Source organism: Pseudophryne corroboree, chromosome 3 (assembly GCF_028390025.1).
Source record: "Pseudophryne corroboree isolate aPseCor3 chromosome 3, aPseCor3.hap2, whole genome shotgun sequence".
NCBI classification, from domain to species: Eukaryota; Metazoa; Chordata; class Amphibia; order Anura; family Myobatrachidae; genus Pseudophryne; species Pseudophryne corroboree.
In genome coordinates, this window is record NC_086446.1 from 405,983,570 (window position 1) to 406,003,728 (window position 20,159).

General features: G+C 45.8%; 1 protein-coding gene across 4 annotated transcripts in view; it reads left to right on the forward strand.

Moving 5' to 3' along the window:
- The window catches only part of CPNE1 (copine 1), a 261,443-nt gene extending 242,519 nt beyond the window's left edge, over positions 1-18,924 (forward strand). For all 4 annotated transcript variants that reach the window (XM_063960168.1, XM_063960169.1, XM_063960170.1 and 1 more), the window contains 3 exons: positions 1,577-1,710; positions 3,841-4,077; positions 17,084-18,924. In XM_063960168.1, coding sequence (XP_063816238.1) covers positions 1,577-1,710; positions 3,841-4,077; positions 17,084-17,200 — 488 coding nt within the window. In that variant the 3' untranslated portion in view covers positions 17,201-18,924. The remainder of the gene's footprint in view (positions 1-1,576; positions 1,711-3,840; positions 4,078-17,083) is intronic.
- The last annotated feature ends 1,235 nt before the right edge of the window (positions 18,925-20,159 follow it).

A 20,159-nucleotide genomic window follows, 5' to 3' on the forward strand; every position in this document is an offset into this window, starting at 1 on the left:
CCTACAACTGTGCTGAGCTGCTACCTGGTCGGGGAAGAACACCTTTGTGAAGTTCTACAAGTTTGATACCCTGGCCAAAGAGGATACCCAGTTTGGGCAGGCGGTACTGCAGATGTGTCCGCACGTTCTGGAAGCTTTGGGACATCCCCATCGTACTAATCTGTCTCCAGTATCCCTTATGGATGCTAGAGAAAATAGGATTTTAAATGCCTACCGGTAAATCCTTTTCTCGTAGTCCATAAGGAATATTGGTGACTTTCTGCAGGTTCTTTGTTCTGTGTGTCCTGTTATGCTGTTGCCAGGCATTGCTGGCTAAGTTATACAGAGGGGTGCACGGTTATCCTGGCTAGTTTGCTGCGCATAGGCACAACATGGTTTATTAACATAAGCCCTTCATCTATTGTTCTCAGCTGCAATACAATACAGCAGGGGATTAAAGGCCCATATAGACGGGCCGATGCAGGAAGAGATGTGTGCTGAGCGAACCTCTCAGCACACATCTCTCCCGCCGCTCAGCACAGCGCGATCTGTGCTGAGCGTGCCGGGGTAGACGGGGGACCGCTCATTTCACCCAGCGGGGCCGCGCATCGCTATCGCTGAGGGGGCTACACACGGAGCGATCATGCTGATATTCTAAGCAATCTAGTCAGGTTGCTTAGAATATCGCTCCGTGAGTACCCCCCCTTTTAGTCATTACAGCAGGGGATTAAGTCCGACTGCCCAGTTTCAGTTAATCCTATTAAAGGTCAAGATAAACATGGACCCATCTGTATCTTGGTGTGCTGGTGTGTAAATCTCACCACACCTTTTATGTTCCTTCTCTCAAGTATGTAATTCTCCTTCGGGCACTGTTTTACCTATAACTGCCTATGGTAGGGGGCATAGAGGGGAGGAGCCAGCACACCCAGTTGAAGAAATTTAAAATGCACTGGCTCCTTTGGACCCGTCTATACCCATGGTACTAATCTGTCCCCAATATCCCTTATGGACTACGAGAAAAGGATTTACCGGTAGGTATTTAAAATCCTATTTATTTTTTTCATAATCCTAATTGTGCACTTCCTGCAGAATGCAAACCATGCCCACTTTGCCTTTGGGGCTGGGTGGTGTTTCTTTCCTAAAATTCTAAAAGGCAGTCTGATCAATAATCTCCATTATCAGTAGCAATTATAGCTATAAATATAAATGCTGTGGGGGGTTTAGAAGTAGGGAATAGGAGTCGCACGTTTTCAAATATGTCATGGTTGCACATAGTCTGCTTTCATGGGCTTGAACTGTGGTTTCAAAGCTTTGGATCTCGTGATAGGATATTAGAAATACTGTAACTGTGGTCAGTATACTAATTGTATAACTGTGATACACCTGTTAGTATCCTAATCTATAGTAGATATTGCTTATAATCGAGAAAGTCCCTACTACTTACAGTTTGTATATATTGGCAAAAATGGTGCAGTATCCCTAGCTTTTGGTCTTGAACAATAGAGTGTTTTTCTAGATGATAAGGAAGTGCACACTGTAGTTAAGAATGCCTGCTGGCAATGACAGACTTTTACATGGCAATACCTTGTAACTCCAGGTGTACAAGGCATTGTGGATGCATACCGCCAAGCGCTGCCACAGGTCCGCCTTTATGGTCCAACAAACTTTTCTCCCATCATCAACCATATGACTAAGTTTGCAGCAGCTGCTGCACAGCAGAAATCCGCATCTGTGAGTATATTTTAATTATAGAACATGTGTGAAAAGCATTTATCATTTCAACATAACCTAAATACTTAATGACGGAAATTTCTTGTTTCTGTTCCAATCTTTTACAGGTGAAACTCAAAATTAGAATATCGTGCAAAAGTTAATTTATTTCACTAATTCAACTTAAAAGATGAAACTAATATATTATATAGACTCATTACATGCAAAGTGAGATATTTCAAGCCTTTATTTGTTATAATTTTAATAATTGCAGTTTAAGATAACCCCAAATCCAAAATCTCTGAAAATTAGAATATTACATAAAATCATTAAAAAAAAGGATTTTAAATACAGAAATGTCGGCCCTCTGAAATGTATAATCATGCATATGTACTCCGTACTTGGTTTTGGTCCCTTTTGTATGAATTACTGCCTCAATGTGGCGTGGCATGGATTCTATCAGCCTGTGGCACTGCTGCGGTGTTAAAGAAGACCAGGATGCTTCAGTAGCGGCCTTCAGCTCTTCTGCATTGTTCGGTCTCATGTCTCTCATCATTCTCTTGGCAATGCCCCATTGATTTTGTAAGGCAGGCATGTCCAAACTGCGGCCCTCCAGCTGTTGAGAAACTACACATCCCAGCATGCCCTGACACTGCTTTAGCATTCTCTGAAAGCTAAACTGTCAGGGCATCCTGGGATATGTAGTTTCACAACAGCTGGAGTGCCGCAGTTTGGACAAGCATGCTCTAAGGGGTTCAGGTCAGGCGACTTTGTTGGCAAATCCAGCACAGTAATCCCACGGTCAAATGAACCAGGTTTTGGTACTTTTGGCAGTGTGAGCAGGTGCCAAGTCCTCCTGGAAAATTAATTCTGCATCTCCATAAAGCTTGTATGCTGAAGGAAGCATGAAGTGCTCTAAAATGTCCTGGTAGACGGCTGCATTGACTCTGGACTGTATAAAGCACAGTGGACCGATACCAGCAGATGACATGGCTCCCCAAATCAACACAGACTGTTTTTTGTGTGCCTCTCCATTCTTCCTCCATACTCTGGGACCTTGGTTTCCAAATGAGATGCAAAATTTGCTCTCATCAGAAAAGAGGACTTTGGACTACTGAGCAACAGACCAGTTCTTTTTTTCTTGTCGGGAAAAGGCCAATCAAAAGTGTAGGGAAGCTTCATAAGTGAGGCTGGAGTTAGTGCATCAAGAGCCACCACACACAGACTGATCCTGGACATGGGCTTCAAATGTCGTATTCCTCTTGTCAAGCCGCTCCTGAACAACAAACAACGTCAGAAGTGTCTTACCTGGTCTAAAGAAAAAAAAGAATCTATGGGGCATTGCCAAGAGAAAGATGAGACATGAGACCGAGCAATGCAGAAAAGCTGAAGGCCGCTATTGTAGCATCATGGTCTTCCATAACACCTCGGCAGTGTCACAGGCGGATAGAATCCATGACACGCCGCATTGAGGCAGTAATTCATGCAAAAGGGGCCAAACCAAGTACTGAGTAAATATGCACGATTATACTTTTCAGAGGGCCGTCAGTTTTGTATTTAAAATCTTTTTTTATTTTTTTATTTTATGTAATATTCTAATTTTCTGAGATTTTGAATTTGGGGTTATCCTAAACTGTAAGCCACAATCATCAAAATTATAACAAATAAAGGCTTGAAATATCTCACTTTGCATGTAATGAGTCTATATAATATATTAGTTTCACCTTTTAAGTTCAATTACTGAAATAAATTAACTTTTGCACAATATTCTAATTTTCTGAGTTTTACCTGAATGTTAGTACTGTGAAGTTGTATTCACCATCTAATCCATCTAAAGTGATCATCGATCCTATATTTTTTTTTAAATAAAGCAAAGTGTGTTCTAGTGTTTTATTGAACATTCAACCCAAGCCAACACAAGTCCAGACGCTATGGAAAACTTTAAATCCTCCACGCATTGTATCACAGCATAGTTAAGATGATTCACAGTCCCAGGACTATCGTTGGCCAATCTGTGCCATAAGCACTGGGAAAGAAATCATAAATTAGATTGAAATTAGAGCAAATTCTTTTTTTTTTTTTTAAAGAAGTTGTGGGATTTATTTAATTTTGTCTTTTCTTTATCCTCAAACTTTATCTTCATTTTTTCAGCAATACTTTGTGCTTTTAATTATCACTGATGGAGAGATTACTGATCTGAATGACACCAGGAATGCCATTGTCCAAGCCTCAAAGCTTCCCATGTCCATCATCATTATTGGAGTGGGAAATGCAGATTTCAAGGCCATGGAATTTCTTGATGGAGATAATGGTGTTCTGAAGGCCTCCAGTGGGGAAGCTGCTGCCAGGGACATTGTCCAGTTTGTGCCATTCCGTCAATTTCAGAATGTGAGTTCATCTTTAGTTTTTATGATGTCTTCAAATGAGATGATGATTTTAAAATGGTAGGGTAAGCTACATAGAGAAGAGATGATAGATTTTATCAATGATTGAACTTGTCTATGAACTTTCCTTTAAGTAGATTTAGGGGTTCTTTAATTATAAACCATGATTCTGTTTATGCTTAGGAAATGTGTTGATTCCAGAGATGTTGTAGAGGTTAGATACACTATGATGTAATGATCTTTCAGGGTAGATCATCTTGAATGATGAGTCTACAAATTTCACTCTTTGAATTCCTTCAACTAAAACACTTATGGGCCCTACACACTTGCCGATGTGTATGAGCGATATGAATGATCTCATTCAGTAATGAACGATAAATCATTCATATAACTCTGTGTATGCAACAATGATGAACGATACGCATCCCCGCGATCGTTCATAGTTGGCTTTCCCTCGTTTAGCATAGCAAGCCAGTGTGGACGATGGTTGATAATCGGTAAAACAAACATCGTCCAAATCTGAAACATCGGCAAGTATGTAGGGCCCATTAGTGCGTTATCCAATTAGCTGCGATAATTTACCGCGGCTAATTGACTTTCCCGGGGCTTTCGCTGCTAAGTGTCCGATGCCCGCACTTATCAGGGATTTTGTTCCGCCTCCCTCAGGTAAATTAAACCAAAATCCCTGATAAGTGTGTTTTCAGCAATCGTGGCCGCGAAAATAGATAGGTCTGTGGCTTTTTGCGAATCATTTGTGTTTTCATGCAAAAAGGGTAATTTTTCTAGTGAAAAAAGTGCTATATTAGGATAGGGCAAAAATCACGAAAGCCTTTTTTTTTTTTTGCAAGAAAAATTACTGCTGCTAATAGGGTACCACTTATTATCAATTCACTATGTACTTCATTATTTTCTGTACTATATTATGCTATGTATCTGTTAAGCGCCTTGAGTCCTATTGGATAAATAGCTCAATATAAATAAAATTATTATTATCAAAAGGTAACTTTTGTTTTATATTCATGCTATGTGTGTTTCTGAGTTATGGAGAAACACGATACAGGATTGGGATTCAGCTTGGTAAAACTCATTAGTTTGTCATTCTACTAATCTTAACCAGGTGGATGATTTAAAAATAATATACATTGAGGGGTTTTTTTAAATAAAGTACATGGAAAGAAATTATATCAACAAATACTTTTTAATAGAGTTAAGCTAGGCACACACTGTCAGATTTTTTTTTTTTTTCTCTTACGTCCTAGAGGATGCTGGGGGCTCCAAAAGGACCATGGGCTATAGACTGGATCCACAGGAGCTTGGGCACACTGAAAAGACTTTGACTGGGTGTGAACTGGTTCCTCCCTCTATGCCCCTCCTCCAGACCTCAGTTAGACTTTGTGCCCAGGAGTGACTGGACACTCACTAGGGGAGTTTTACTGAGTTTCTCTAGAAAAGACTTTTGTTAGGTTTTTTATTTTCAGGGAGACCTGCTGGCTACAGGCTCCCTGCAGCGTGGGAGTGAGGGAAGAGAAGCAGACCTACTTCTACTTAGTTAAGGGCTCTGCTTCTTAGGCTACTGGACACCATTAGCTCCAGAGGGTTCGATCACTTGGTGCGCCTAGCTGCTTGTTCCCTGAGCCGCGCCGTCACCCCCCTCACAGAAGAAAGAAGCCGGGTGAGTATGTGAAGATCAGAAGACTTCAGTAACGAGGTAGCAGCGCAGCAGTAGCGTTGCGCTCCATGCTCCCACACACATCACCAACGGCACTTGCGGATGCAGGGCGCTGGGGAGGGAGCACCCTGGGCAGCATGTTACTGGGTCTTTTGAGGGCTGGCAGAAGGCATTTTCGGTGCCCGGGCACCGTTTTCCGTACCCCCGCCAGCATTGCAAGTTTGAATTTTAGCGGGACTGAAGCGCGCCGGGAGGGGGTGGGGCTTAGCCGCACAGCTCACCAGCGCCATTTTCTCTTATCCACAGCCTCTTCATGAGACGCTGGCCCAGGACCTCCAAGCTCCATTCAAATAAAGGGGAGCAAATCGGGGGGGCACAGATATTCGGTGCATGTACATGTAATTAGCAGCAGCACTTTTCAACATATATCGTTTGGTGGGATATATGGGCGCTGGGGTGTGAGCTGGCATACTCCCTCTGTGTTTCTCTATCCGGGCTTCCTTGTGGGTCTGTCCCCTAGCTGAGACAGTGTGTGTGTGTTGGTGTGTCAGTACTCCGTGTCGGCATGTCTAAAGCTGAGTGTTACTCCCCAGAGGAGGTGGCTGGGGGCACAGATACGGGTCTGGAGATGGCTCTGTCGGCACAGCGACACCTGATTTGCTTACGATGTTAAGTGCACTTAATACAAATGTGGCCTCATTGTCTAAGAGATTGGATAAATCGGAATCTCAGACACAAGTGTGGAGAAAATCCATGGAGGATGCTTTTGTCTCAGGTGCAGGCCCCGTCAGGGTCGCAAAAGCGTTCGTTTACCCAGATGGTAGATACAGATACCGACACGGATTCTGATTCCGATGTCGACTTCACTGAGGCTACCTTGCACCCAAGGCTAGTTAAGAGTATTCAGTACATGATTGTGGCTATTAAAGATGTTTTGCGTATCTGAGGAACCTGCGGTGCAGGAAACAAGGATTTGTTTATTTCAAGGGAAAAAACCTGAGGTGAAGTTTCCCCCCTCTCATGAAATGAATACTCTTTGTGAAAAGGCTTGGGAGTCGCCGGACAAGAGGTGGCAGATTCCCAAAAGAATTTTCATGGAGTATCCTTTCCCCTCTGACAGGGACAAATAGGAGTCGTCTCCGAATGTCGACAAGGCTCTATCCCGGTTGTCTAAGAAGGTGGCACTTCCGTCTCCTGACACGGCAGCTCTTAAGGATCCAGTGGATCGCAAGCTGGAGACGTCTTTGAAGGCCATTTTCGCTAATACAGGTGCATTGCTCAGACCTGCGGTGGCGTCTGTATGGGTGAGTAGTGCTATTGCTAAATGGGCTGAGAATTTAGCTTCTGATATGGATACCCTTGATAAAGATAATGTTCTTTTGACTCTTGGTTATATCAAGGACGCTGCAGATTACCTGAAGGATGCGGCGAGTGATCTTGGGATCAAGAGCCAATGCATGGCGATCTCGGCCAGGAGGGCGCTGTTGATCCATCAATGGAATGCTGATGCCGACTCCAAGAAAGCTATGTAAGCTCTCCCTTTCAAAGGTAGTGTCTTATTTGGTGAAGGCTTGGCTGACCTGGTGTCTACCGCGACTGCGGGTAAGTCATCTTTTCTTCCTTATGTTCCTAAACAGCAGAAAAAGGCACCCCATCAACAAATGCAGTCCTTTCGTCCAAATAAATACAAGCGGGGTAAAGGCTCGTCCTTCCTTGCTTCAAAGGGTAGAGGACGGGGAAGAAAGTCGCCTGCAGTATCAGGCGCACAGGACCAAAAGTCCTCCCCCGCCTCTACCAAGTCCACCGCATGACGCTGGGGCTCCCCTGGGGGAGTCCGGACCAGTGGGGGGGCCGTCTGCAGCTCTTCAGTCAGGTCTGGGTTCAATCAGGCTTGGATCCTTGGGTGCTAGACATAGTGTCTCAGGGATACAGGCTGGAGTTTCAGGAGATGCCCACTCACCGCTTTTTCATTTCGGCTTTGCCAATGTCCCTTCCGGACAGGGCAGTCGTGAAGGCAGCAATACAAAAGTTGTGTCAACAGAGGGTAATTGTTCTCGGTCCCCCGGGGGGAGAGGTTCTACTCGAGCCTCTTTGTTGTTCCGAAGCCGGACGGTTTGGTCAGACCTATTCTGAACCTAAAATCCCTCAATCCTTACTTGAAGTTTTCAAGTTCAAGATGGAATCTCTTCGGGCTGTGATTTCCGGCCTAGAAGGGGGGCTTTTATGGCGTCCGATATAAAGGATGCCTACTTACGCGTCCCGATTTATCCTCCGCATCAAGCTTTCCTCAGGTTTGCGATACAGGATTGTCATTACCAATTTCAGACGTTGCCGTTTGGGCTTTCCACGGCCCGAGGATTTTCACCAAAGTCATGGCGGAAATGATGGTTCTCCTTCGCAAACAAGGGGTTACAATTATCCCGTACTTGGACGATCTCCTGATAAAGGCGAGGCCCAAGGAAAAATTGTTAAGAAATGTGGAATTGTCTGTCGGTTCTGCGACAACACGGTTGGGTTCTAAATTTACTAAAGTCTCACTTAATTCCGACCACTCGGCTGCCCTTTCTGGGCATGATTCTGGATACGGAGTTACAGAGAGTGTTTCTTCCGAAAGACAAGGCTCTGGAACTACAGACAATGGTCAGGGAGCTTCTGAGGCCGACAAGTGTGTCGATTCATCAGTGTAGTCGAGTTCTGGAGAAGATGGTTGCAGCGTACAAAGCCATTCCGTTTGGCAGGTTTCATGCCCGGGTGTTTCAGTGGGATCTGCTGAGCAAATGGTCCGGGTCTCACCTGCACATGCACCGGAAAATAAGCCTATCTTCCAGAGCCAGGATTTCTCTCCTGTGGTGGCTGCAAAGTTCTCGCCTTCTAGAAGGGCGCCGATTCGGAATCCAGGACTGGGTCCTACTGACAACAGATGCAAGTCTCCAAGGCTGGGGCGCAGTCTCCCAAGGAAGAAATTTCCAGGGGAAATGGTCAGACCAGGAATCTTGTCTCCACATAAATGTCCTTGAGTTAAGAGCCATTTACAACGGCCTGCTCCAAGCAAAGAGCCTTCTTCAGGGTCGACCTGTCCTGATCCAGTCGGACAACATAACAGCGGTGGCGCATGTAAACCGTCAAGGCGGAACAAGAAGCAGGGCGGCTATGGTGGAGGCCACAAGAATCCTTCGCTGGGCGGAACAGCACGTGAGCGCTCTGTCAGCAGTTTTCCTCCCGGGAGTGGACAACTGGGAAGCAGACTTCCTCAGCAAACACGATCTTCATCCGGGAGAGTGGGCTCTTCACCAAGAGGTATTTGCAGAAGTAACGAAGCGTTGGGGAATTCCTCTGATAGACATGATGGCGTCTCGCCTCAACAAGAAGCTTCAGAGTTATTGTTCCAGGTCAAGGTACCCTCAAGCCAGTGCAGTGGACGCCCTGGTGACTTCCTCTCATACCAAAGGTGCTGGGAATCATACGACGAGCAAAGGTTCGGGCGATTCTCGTAGGTCCAGATTGGCCGCGCAGGGCCTGGTATCCGGAACTTCAGGAATTATTGATGGAAGATCCTTGGCCGCTTCCTCTGAGAGGACCTGTTACTGCAGGGGCCATGCGTGTTTCCAGACTTACTGCGGCTGCGTTTGACGGCATGGAAGTTGAGCGCCAGATCTTAGCTCGAAGAGTTATTCCTAGGGAGGTCATCCCCACTCTCCTTAAGGCTAGGAAGCAGGTTACGGCGAAACATTATCACCGCATTTAGAGAAAGTATGTTTCGTGGTGTGAAACCAAAACTGCTCCTGCGGAGGAATTTCACTTGGGTCGATTTCTCCATTTTTTGCAGGCAGGCGTCGATGCAGGCCTGAAATTGGGATCCATCAAAGTGCAGATTTCGGCTTTATCTATTTTCTTTCAAAAGGAATTGGCAGTCCTTCCAGAGGTTCAGACTTTTGTGAAGGGAGTGCTGCATATCCATCCTCTGTGCCGCCAGTGGCATGTGGGATCTTGAAGTGGTGTTGCAGTTTCTTGTGTCTCCCTGGTTTGAGGTAAAGTTTCTCACTTGGAAGGTAGTCATGCTTTTGGCTCTGGCGTCTGCCAGGCGAAGTTGGCGGCCTTATCTCACGAGTCCATATTTGATCTTCCATTCGGATAGAGCAGAATTGAGGACTCGTCAGCAATTTCTGCCGAAGGTGGTTTCTTCGTTTCACATTAACCAACCTATTGTGGTGCCGGTGCCTGTGGCTACCGATGCTGTGGCAGTTCCAAGGTCTCTTGATGTTGTAAGAGCTTTAAAAATTTACATCACCAGAACGGCTTTTACCAGGAAAACAGGCTTTGTTTGTCCTGTATGCTTCCAATAAAATTGGGTATCCTGCTTCTAAGCAAACTATTGCACGCTGGATTTGTAGTACGATTCAGCAAGCTCATTCTTCGGCGGGGCTACCTTTGCCGAAATCAGTAAAGGCCCATTCTACCAGAAAAGTGGTATCGGCACTTCAGCTTTGCCGAGCAGCTACGTGGTCGGGTTCAAACACCTTTGCTAAGTTTTACAAGTTTGATACCCTGGCTGATGAGGACCTCATGTTTGCTCAATCGGTGCTGCAGAGTCGTCCGCACTCTCCCGCCCGTTCTGGAGCTTTGGTATAGACCCCATGGTCCTTTTGGAGTACCCAGCATCCTCTAGGACGTAAGAGAAAATAGGATTTTAGTATCTACCGGTAAATCCTTTTCTCCTAGTCCGTAGAGGATGCTGGGTGCCCTTCCCAGTGCGGACTGTTACTTGCAGTGTATTATTACTGGTTAAATTTGTTTACACGCGGGTTGTGTATTAGTTATATTCAGCTTGTTGCTGTTGTTAATTCATACTGTTATCTGGTTTCCTGTTACTCCGGTTGTACGGTATGTTTGTGGTGTGGGCTGGTTGTTTCTCGCCCTTAGTTTAAACAAAAATCCTTTCCTCGAAATGTCCGTCTCTCCTGGGCACAGTTCCTATAACTGAGGTCTGGAGGAGGGGCATAGAGGGAGGAGCCAGTTCACACCCAGTCAGTCTTTTCAGTGTGCCCAAGCTCCTGCGGATCCCGTCTATACCCCATGGTCCTTTTGGAGTCCCCAGCATCCTCTACGGACTAGGAGAAAAGGATTTACCGGTAGGTACTAAAATCGGACAAATTTTCAGGAAATTGTCGGCACCAATATCTGAGCTACACACTAAAATATTTATTTTTTAAAGTTGCCAATTTTCTGCCACATTCCTGCATTTGCATATGTCCACCCACAAGTAGGATGATGTAGTGAGAGGAAAATATAGGAAATATGGGCAGATTATTGAGAACGCAGTCACTGCTCAATATCTGGAGATTGTGGCAGATATTTTGATATTTTTGGATTGGGACAGATGACCGGAAAATCGATAGTTTGTGTGTGGGCAAGATTTTCTCAAATTATCGGCTAAACGCCGACCAGATCATTCGTGCACACTATACAGTAACGTTGGTCGTTCTTTCAATTATTGGCAAATCTGCCCAATAATTGTATAGTGTGTACCTAGCTTTACTTGGTTGGCTTACAAAGAGATTGCATCCATGAATAGTATTATGATATGGATGAAATTAGAAACTCATTATAAAAGTTTAACAAGAACATAATCCACTAATAAATGAAAATAAGAATTTACTCACCGGTAATTCTATTTCTCGTAGTCCGTAGTGGATGCTGGGTACTCAGTAAGGACCATGGGGAATAGCGGAGACTGGGCACTCTAAAAGAAAGATTAGGTACTATCTGGTGTGCACTGGCTCCTCCCTCTATGCCCCTCCTCCAGACCTCAGTTAGGGTAACTGTGCCCGGAAGAGCTGACATTACTAGGAAAGGATTTGGAATCCAGGGTAAGACTCATACCAGCCACACCAATCACACCGTACAACTTGTGATAACTATACCCAGTTAACAGTATGAAACAATAATGAGCCTCATTAACAGATGGCTCATAACAAAACCCTTTAGTTACGCAATAACTATATACATGTATTGCAGAAAGTCCGCACTTGGGACGGGCTCCCAGCATCCACTACGGACTACGAGAAATAGAATTACCGGTGAGTAAATTCTTATTTTCTCTGACGTCCTAGTGGATGCTGGGTACTCCGTAAGGACCATGGGGATTATACCAAAGCTCCCAAACGGGCGGGAGAGTGCGGATGACTCTGCAGCACCGAATGAGCAAACTCAAGGTCCTCCTCAGCCAGGGTATCAAACTTGTAGAATTTTGCAAATGTGTTTGAACCCGACCAAGTAGCAGCTCGGCAAAATTGTAAAGCCGAGACCCCTCGGGCAGCCGCCCAAGAAGAGCCCACTATCCTCGTGGAATGGGCTTCTACAGATTTAGGATGCGGCAGTCCAGCCGCAGAATGTGCAAGTTGAATCGTGCTACAGATCCAGCGAGCAATAGTCTGCTTTGAAGCAGGAGCACCCAGCTTGTTGGGTGCATACAGGATATATAGCGAGTCAGTTTTCCTGACTCTAGCCGTCCTGGAAACATAGATTTTCAGGGCCCTGACTACGTCCAGCAACTTGGAATCCTCCAAGTCCCGAGTAGCCGCAGGCACCACAATAGGTTGGTTCAACTGAAACGCTGATACCACCTTAGGAGAAATTGGGGACAAGTCCTCAATTCCGCCCTATCCATATGGAAAATCAGATAAGGGCTTTTACATGACAAAGCCGCCAATTCTGATACACGCCTGGCCGAAGCCAAGGCCAGCAGCATGACCACTTTCCCCGTGAGATATTTTAGCTCCACGGTTTTAAGTGGCTCAAACCAATGCGACTTTAGGAAATCCAACACCACGTTGAGATCCCAAGGTGCCACTGAATATGCAGCACTCCTTTAATAAAAGTCTGAACTTCAGGCAGTGAAGCCAGTTCTCTTTGGAAGAAAATCGACAGAGCCGAAATCTGGACCTTTAATGGAACCCAATTTGAGACCCATAGTCACCCCTGACTGTAGGAAGTGCAGAAATTGACCCCGCTGAAATTCCTCCGTTGGGGCCTTCCTGGCCTCACACCAAGCAACATATTTCCGCCATATGCAGTGATAATGTTTTGTGGTCACATCCTTCCTAGCTTTAATCAGCGTAGGAATGACTTCCTCCGGAATGCCCTTTTCCTTTAGGATCCGGTGTTCAACCGCCATGCCGTCAAACGCAGCTGCGGTAAGTCTTGGAACAGACAGGGCCCCTGCAGTAGCAGGTCCTGTCTGAGCGGCAGAGGCCATGGGTCCTCTGAGATCATTTCTTGAAGTTCTGGGTACCAAGCTCTTCTTGGCCCATCCGGAACAGTGAGTATAGTTCTTACTCCTCTCCTTCTTATTATCCTCAGTACCTTGGGTATGAGAGGAAGAGGAGGGAACACATATAAACCGACTGGTACACCCACGGTGTCACTAGAGCGTCCACAGCTATCGCCTGAGGGTCCCTTGACCTGGCGCAATATCTTTTTAGCTTTTTGTTGAGGCGGGACGCCATCATGTCCACCTGTGGCCGTTCCCAACGGTTCACAATCAGCTGGAAGACTTCTGGATGAAGTCCCCACTCTCCCGGGTGGAGGTCGTGCCTGCTGAGGAAGTCTGCTTCCCAGTTGTCCACTCCCGGAATGAACACTGCTGACAGTGCTATCACGTGATTCTCCGCCCATCGAAGAATCCTTGTGGCTTCTGCCATTGCCACCCTGCTTCTTGTGCCGCCCTGGTGGGTTACATGGGCGACCGCTGTGATGTTGTCTGACTGAATCAGAACCGGTTGGTTTTGAAGCAGGGGTTCTGCTTGACTCAGGGCGTTGTAAATTGCCCTTAGTTCCAGAATAGTTATGTGTAGGGAAGTTTCCCGACTCGACCATTGTCCTTGGAAGTTTCTTCCCTGGGTGACTGCCCCCCAACCTCGGAGGCTTGCATCCGTGGTCACCAGGACCCAGTCCTGTATGCCGAATCTGCGGCCTTCGAGCAGATGAGCACTCTGCAGCCACCACAGCAGAGACACCCTGGCCCTCGGGGACAGGGTGATCAACCGATGCATCTGGAGATGCGATCCGGACCACTTGTCCAACAGATCCCACTGGAAGATCCTTGCATGGAATCTGCCAAAGGGAATTGCTTCGTAAGAAGCTACAATCTTTCCCAGGACTCGCGTGCACTGATGCTCCGACACCTGCTTTGGTTTCAGGAGGTCCCTGACCAGAGATGATAATTCCTGGGCCTTCTCCTCCTGGAGAAATATCTTCTTCTGTTCTGTGTCCAGAATCATGCCCAAGAACAGCAGACGCGTCGCAGGAATCAGCTGCGACTTTGGGATATTCAGAATCCAGCCGTGCTGATGCAGCACTTCCTGAGATAGTGCTACGCTGACTAGCAACTGCTCTTTGGACCTCGCCTTTATAAGGAGATCGTCCAAGTACGGAATAATCATGACTCCCTTCTTTCGGAGGAGCATCATCATTTCGGCCATTACCTTGGTAAATACCCGCGGTGCCGTGGACAGACCAAACGGCAACGTCTGGAATTGGTAATGACATTCCTTGATGTCCAATGACACCATAAAATCCCCCTCTTCCAGGCTTGCAATGACCGCCCTGAGCGATTCCATCTTGAACTTGAACTTTTTTATATAAATGTTCAAGGATTTTAAATTTAGAATGGGTCTCACCGAACCGTCTGGTTTCGGTACCACAAACATTGTGGAATAGTAACCCCGTCCCTGCTGAAGGAGGGGTACTTTGATTATCACCTGCTGAAGATACAGCTTGTGAATTGCCGCCAGTACTACCTCCCTTTCTCCGAGGGCAGCAGGCAATGCAGATTTGAGGTAACTGCGAGGGGGAGTCGCCTCGAATTCCAGCTTGTATCCCTGTGATACTACTTGCAGAACCCAGGGATCCACCTGTGAGCGAGCCCACTGGTCGCTGAAGGTTCCGGAGACGCGCCCCCACCGCACCTGGCTCCGCCTGTGGAGCCCCAGCGTCATGCGGTGGATTTAGAGGAAGCGGGGGAAGATTTTTGATCCTGGGAACTGGCTGTCTGGTGCAGCTTTTTCCCTCTTCCTCTGGGCAGAAAGGAAGCTCCTTTGACCCGCTTGCTTTTCTGAGGCCGAAAGGACTGTACCTGATAATACGGTGCTTTCTTAGGCTGTGAGGGAATGTGAGGTAAAAACGTTGACTTCCCAGCTGTTGCTGTGGATACGAGGTCCGGGAGACCATCCCCAAACAATTCCTCACCCTTATAAGGCAGAACCTCCATGTGCCTTTTAGAATCGGCATCACCTGTCCACTGCCGGGTCCATAATACCCTCCTGGCAGAAATGGATATTGCAATAATTCTGGATGCCAGCCGGCAAATATCCCTCTGTGCATCTCTCATATATAAGACGACGTCTTTAATATGCTCTATGGTTGGCAAAATAGTATCCCTGTCGAGGGTATCAATATTATCTGACAGGGTATCAGACCACGCTGCAGCAGCACTACACCTCCATGCTGAGGCAATTGCGGGTCTCAGTATAGTACCTGAGTGTGTATATACAGACTTCAGGATCGCCTCCTGCTTTCTATCAGCAGGCTCCTTCAAGGCGGTCGTATCCTGAGACGGCAGTGCCACCTTTTTTGACAAGCGTATGAGCGCCTTATCCACCCTAGGGGATATCTCCCAACGTGACCTATCCTCTGGCGGGAAAGGGTACGCCATCAGTAACTTTTTAGAAATTACCAGTTTCTTATCGGGGTAAGCCCACGCTTCTTCACACACTTCATTCAACTCATCTGACGGGGGAAAGAACACTGGCTGCTTTTTCTCCCCAAACATAATACCCTTTATGGTGGTACTTGGGTTAATGTCAGAAATGTGTAACACATTTTTCATTGCCGTAATCATGCAACGGATGCCCCTAGTGGATTGTGTATATGTCTCATCTTCGTCGACACTGAAGTCAGACTCCGTGTCGACATCTGTTTCTGCCATCTGAGGTAGCGGGCGTTTTTGAGCCCCTGATGGCCTTTGAGACGCCTGGGCAGGCGCGGGCTGAGAAGCCGGCTGTCCCACGGCTGTTAAGTCATCCAGCCTTTTATGTAAGGAGTTGACACTGTCGGTTAATACCTTCCACATATCCACCCACTCTGGTGTCGACCCCGCAGGGGGTGACATCACATTTATCGGCACCTGCTCCGCCTCCACATAAGCCTCCTCATCAAACATGTCGACACAGCCGTACCGACACACCGCACACACACAGGGAATGCTCTGACTGAGGACAGGACCCCACAAAGTCCTTTGGGGAGACAGAGAGAGAGTATGCCAGCACACACCACAGCGCTATTTAATCAGGGATTTACACTAACAGAAAGTGGTTTATCCCTATAGCTGCTTTTTATATACAGTTTGCGCCTAAATTTAGTGCCGCCCCTCTCTTTTTAACCCTTTGAGCCTGGAAACTGCAGGGGAGAGCCTGGGGAGATGTCTTCCAGCTGCACTGTGAAGAGAAAATGGCGCCAGTGTGCTGAGAGAGAGAGCCCCGCCCCTTTTTCGGCGGACTTCTCCCGCTCTTAGATTTATATTATGGCAGGGGATTTTTGCACATATATAGCTTATTAGGCTATATTATGTGCCATTTGCCAAGGTAAGGTACTCTAATTGCAGCCCAGGGCACCCCCCCCCCCCCCAGCGCCCTGCACCCATCAGTGACCGGAGTATGTGGTGTGCATAGGGAGCAATGGCGCACAGCTGCAGTGCTGTGCGCTACCTTAATGAAGACCGAAGTCTTCAGCCGCCGATTTCCAGGATGTTCTTCTTGCTTCTGGCTCTGTAAGGGGGACGGCGGCGCGGCTCCGGGACCAGACGACCGAGGCTGGGCCTGTGTTCGATCCCTCTGGAGCTAATGGTGTCCAGTAGCCTAAGAAGCCCAAGCTAGCTGCAAGCAGGTAGGTTCGCTTCTTCTCCCCTTAGTCCCTCGTAGCAGTGAGTCTGTTGCCAGCAGATCTCACTGAAAATAAAAAACCTAACAAATACTTTCTTTACTAGGAGCTCAGGAGAGCCCCTAGTGTGCAACCAGCTCGGGCCGGGCACAGATTCTAACTGATGTCTGGAGGAGGGACATAGAGGGAGGAGCCAGTGCACACCAGATAGTACCTAATCTTTCTTTTAGAGTGCCCAGTCTCCTGCGGAGCCCGCTATTCCCCATGGTCCTTACGGAGTACCCAGCATCCACTAGGACGTCCGAGAAATAGGAGATTAGATTAGCCACTTGGTCTTTATTTGCTGTATTACATGGTTTGTTTGTGGGGTTTTTATTGTGTGGATAATGCTTCCTGTACTTTACAGGCCCCACGTGAAGCCCTCACTCAGGCTGTTCTTGCCGAGATCCCTAAACAGCTGGTCTCTTATTTCAAGTTGTTGGGATTGCTTCCTGTGAATCCTCCACAGCCGAAGACTGCATAGGAATTGGCTAACTCCATGGATTAGGTGCTACTACAACAAGGAGAATCTAATACGTTGCATATTCCACGTTCATAGACTTGTTATGGCATCTGGTATTCTAGCACCCTACCTTTCTCTGCATAAAGCAGTATAGAAAGATTCTTTCAATGGTCATTCCTAGTAAGCATCGGTAATACTGAAGCTGTAAAGGTCCTCTGTGTGTTTTTCTTTTTGGGCTCAGATTATGGGCTGTATAGTCTAACCATAATTTGGAGTGTTGGTTTATATCTAAGTAATGTGTAAAATGATTCACAGAGTATAATACTGCATATCTTATGCTTCTGCTACTGCAGAGTTAAGCAGATAAGTCATTCGTCATCATTTATGACTGTAGTTACTGATGTTTTGTGCAAGGACAGTTATATACAATTCCTCATTTATAGTAAGACTGTTCTAATGCCTTTAGCGAAGACCAAAAACTTGTTACACCCAATCACTAGGCTAAGAGGTGTTCAGTTTTCCACTGAACAGGCCTGATGACCACTTGCCTCACTACAAAATCCCTCCTGAGACAGAATTGTTAAGTTCTACTAGTTTCACATGTGTGTATATATACTTTTATTAAATTCTTAGTGATCTTTGTTTTACGCACATGTCTGCAGGAACATCCTGTTTATCCATAAGCATTAGAGGACTTCGTTAATACCACCTTATGCAAAATATCTGTTATACTGAGAGAAGATGATGCTTCATATTATTAAATTGCTAGCATGCCATGTATTTAAAAAAAAAAAAAAATGTTCCTTGCTATGCATGGTCTTTTTGAATAAGTGCCTTTTCCTGGATTGCAACCTTCAGTAGGTTAATTGATGCCACTTTTTACTGCTCTTTCCTACTTTTGGGGGTATATGGTGCCTTTATTTGCTGTGAAAATGAATCTTACGTTTCTGTTCCGTTTCCAGTTTGCTGTGATCTGCAGCACTAGAATATATTAATGACCCATGTTGGTGTTTTTGTTGAGCACATAGTTTATGAGAGAGGGGAAAATATGTCCTGTATTTTGGGTTCTTTTGCCAAAAGTGTCCTACTTTCTGCAGTGCCTAGAGATTAAGGGGCATATGCAATTAGCTCTGTTTTTTCGCCTAGGTGAAAAAAACTGAGCTTTTTCGCTATTTTGAGGGCGAATGGAGATTCGCCCTATGCAATTTTTTGCCTAGGTGAAAAATGTGACCGGCGCGGAAAACACGTGGATCAGCAAATCCACTTGTTTTCCGTCAAATGCAAGCCATTTTCGCAGATTTTGAGGCATTTTTTGACAATTCCTTTTCACTTAATAAAAGAAGGTGAAAAGGCATTGGCGAAAATGCCTTAAAAACTGCTGAAAACGGCCCTAAATGAATGAGTGGGGCGAATTCATTACCTCTGAAATGTAATCGGAACTAATTGCATACGCCCCTAAGTTGCTCACATTACAGGGGCTCAATGTCTTTTTTTTTTTTTTTTTTGTATTTCTTGCCTTGCTATGTTTTATGCAGCTACTTAGGTCATATTGTAGGTAGAACATATGGTAAACATGCAGACTAGTTGTATAAACATAATGTCATTGTTTCATCTACTGAGTTTGGGGGAGAGGTGACAGTGATCAATTAAACAGGCCACTACAATATTGCTGTATCATTTGACTTTATTTTGTAACCTATTGTTTTTCCTAAGAATGCAGAAATAAAATACTTTTATTATTGGTGCTTCAGTAGTTTGTTTTGTTTCTACACAATTTAAAGAAAATGCTCAAAAATATGATTAATTCAGTCATACTTCTCAGATCCACATAAGCCCAATTCAACAAACCCCTGTCTGTTCAGATGGGTTGGTGTTGAGATCCCGACTGCCAGAATGCCGACTGAGTAGTGAGTATTTTAACATTAACCCTAACCGACTCCAGTACTTACCATCGGAATGCTGCTGTCAACAATCTGACTGGCAGGCTATTAACCATGTTGACGTACATAAGGTCGACACCACAATTTGGTGGAACCATCACCATGGTTTAAACTGTTGACAAGCACAAGGTCGATATCCTCAAGATGTTGATAGGTTTACAATGTTAACATCTGAAATGTTGACACTTTCAGGATGCCGATGGTTAGGCGCCACTGAATGGCTTAGGTTGCAGGGGGGATAGGGGTAGAAATATATATACGCACTGGAACGCTGCAGCATCAGAAGACTCTGAAGAAGGCACTGGAGCCGCTGAGAGACGGTAAGGACTCACTAGACATCCATGGATGGTATGTAGACTTTGACTGTCAACATGCTGCATGTTGACAGTTTGACGCTGAAATAAAACAAAACATCCCTCTTCAATATTGTCTTATCTCAATTTCTTAGTTTAATATTTTTATATTTTATTTTTTTATTTGTTTTCGGTATTACTTAAGAAGTTATACTACTTTTCACCTGTTATGTGACCCACGTCCCTATAATAAATGTGAGGTCATTCTATTTTGTAATGCAGCTGTTCTAGTGGCCCAAACCTCTCCAGTTAACTTGATTAAGGATAAATAAATGTATCCTTCTCCGTTCACCCTCCATCTGTTTATTCCTTTGCCTTACTATGTGAGTTTCTTATAAACAGAGCCTTCACTTGTTCTTCTCCAATGCTATCTATGTTACCAGTTCTCGGCTCTATGGTCACCGAGAGGAGAGGGGGTGGGTAAATATTGCTGGGCTTGCTGTCGGGGCCAGAATCTGCAGCCACCTCTGCCCCCTCTTACCTGTGAACAGCATCCTGTGTCTCCCCAGCATCTCTGAAGCCCTCTGGCCTGCAGTGGGGCCAGGGAGTCTGCTGCTGCCTGTGCAGGGGGAGTAATCAAACTGAACAACCACTGCTGCCACCACCACCACCTGGATTTAAACCTGGCTGAGGTGTTCACGTTCCGTCCCTCCCATGATTAGGCCACAATCCCCTCCCCCCAAAATC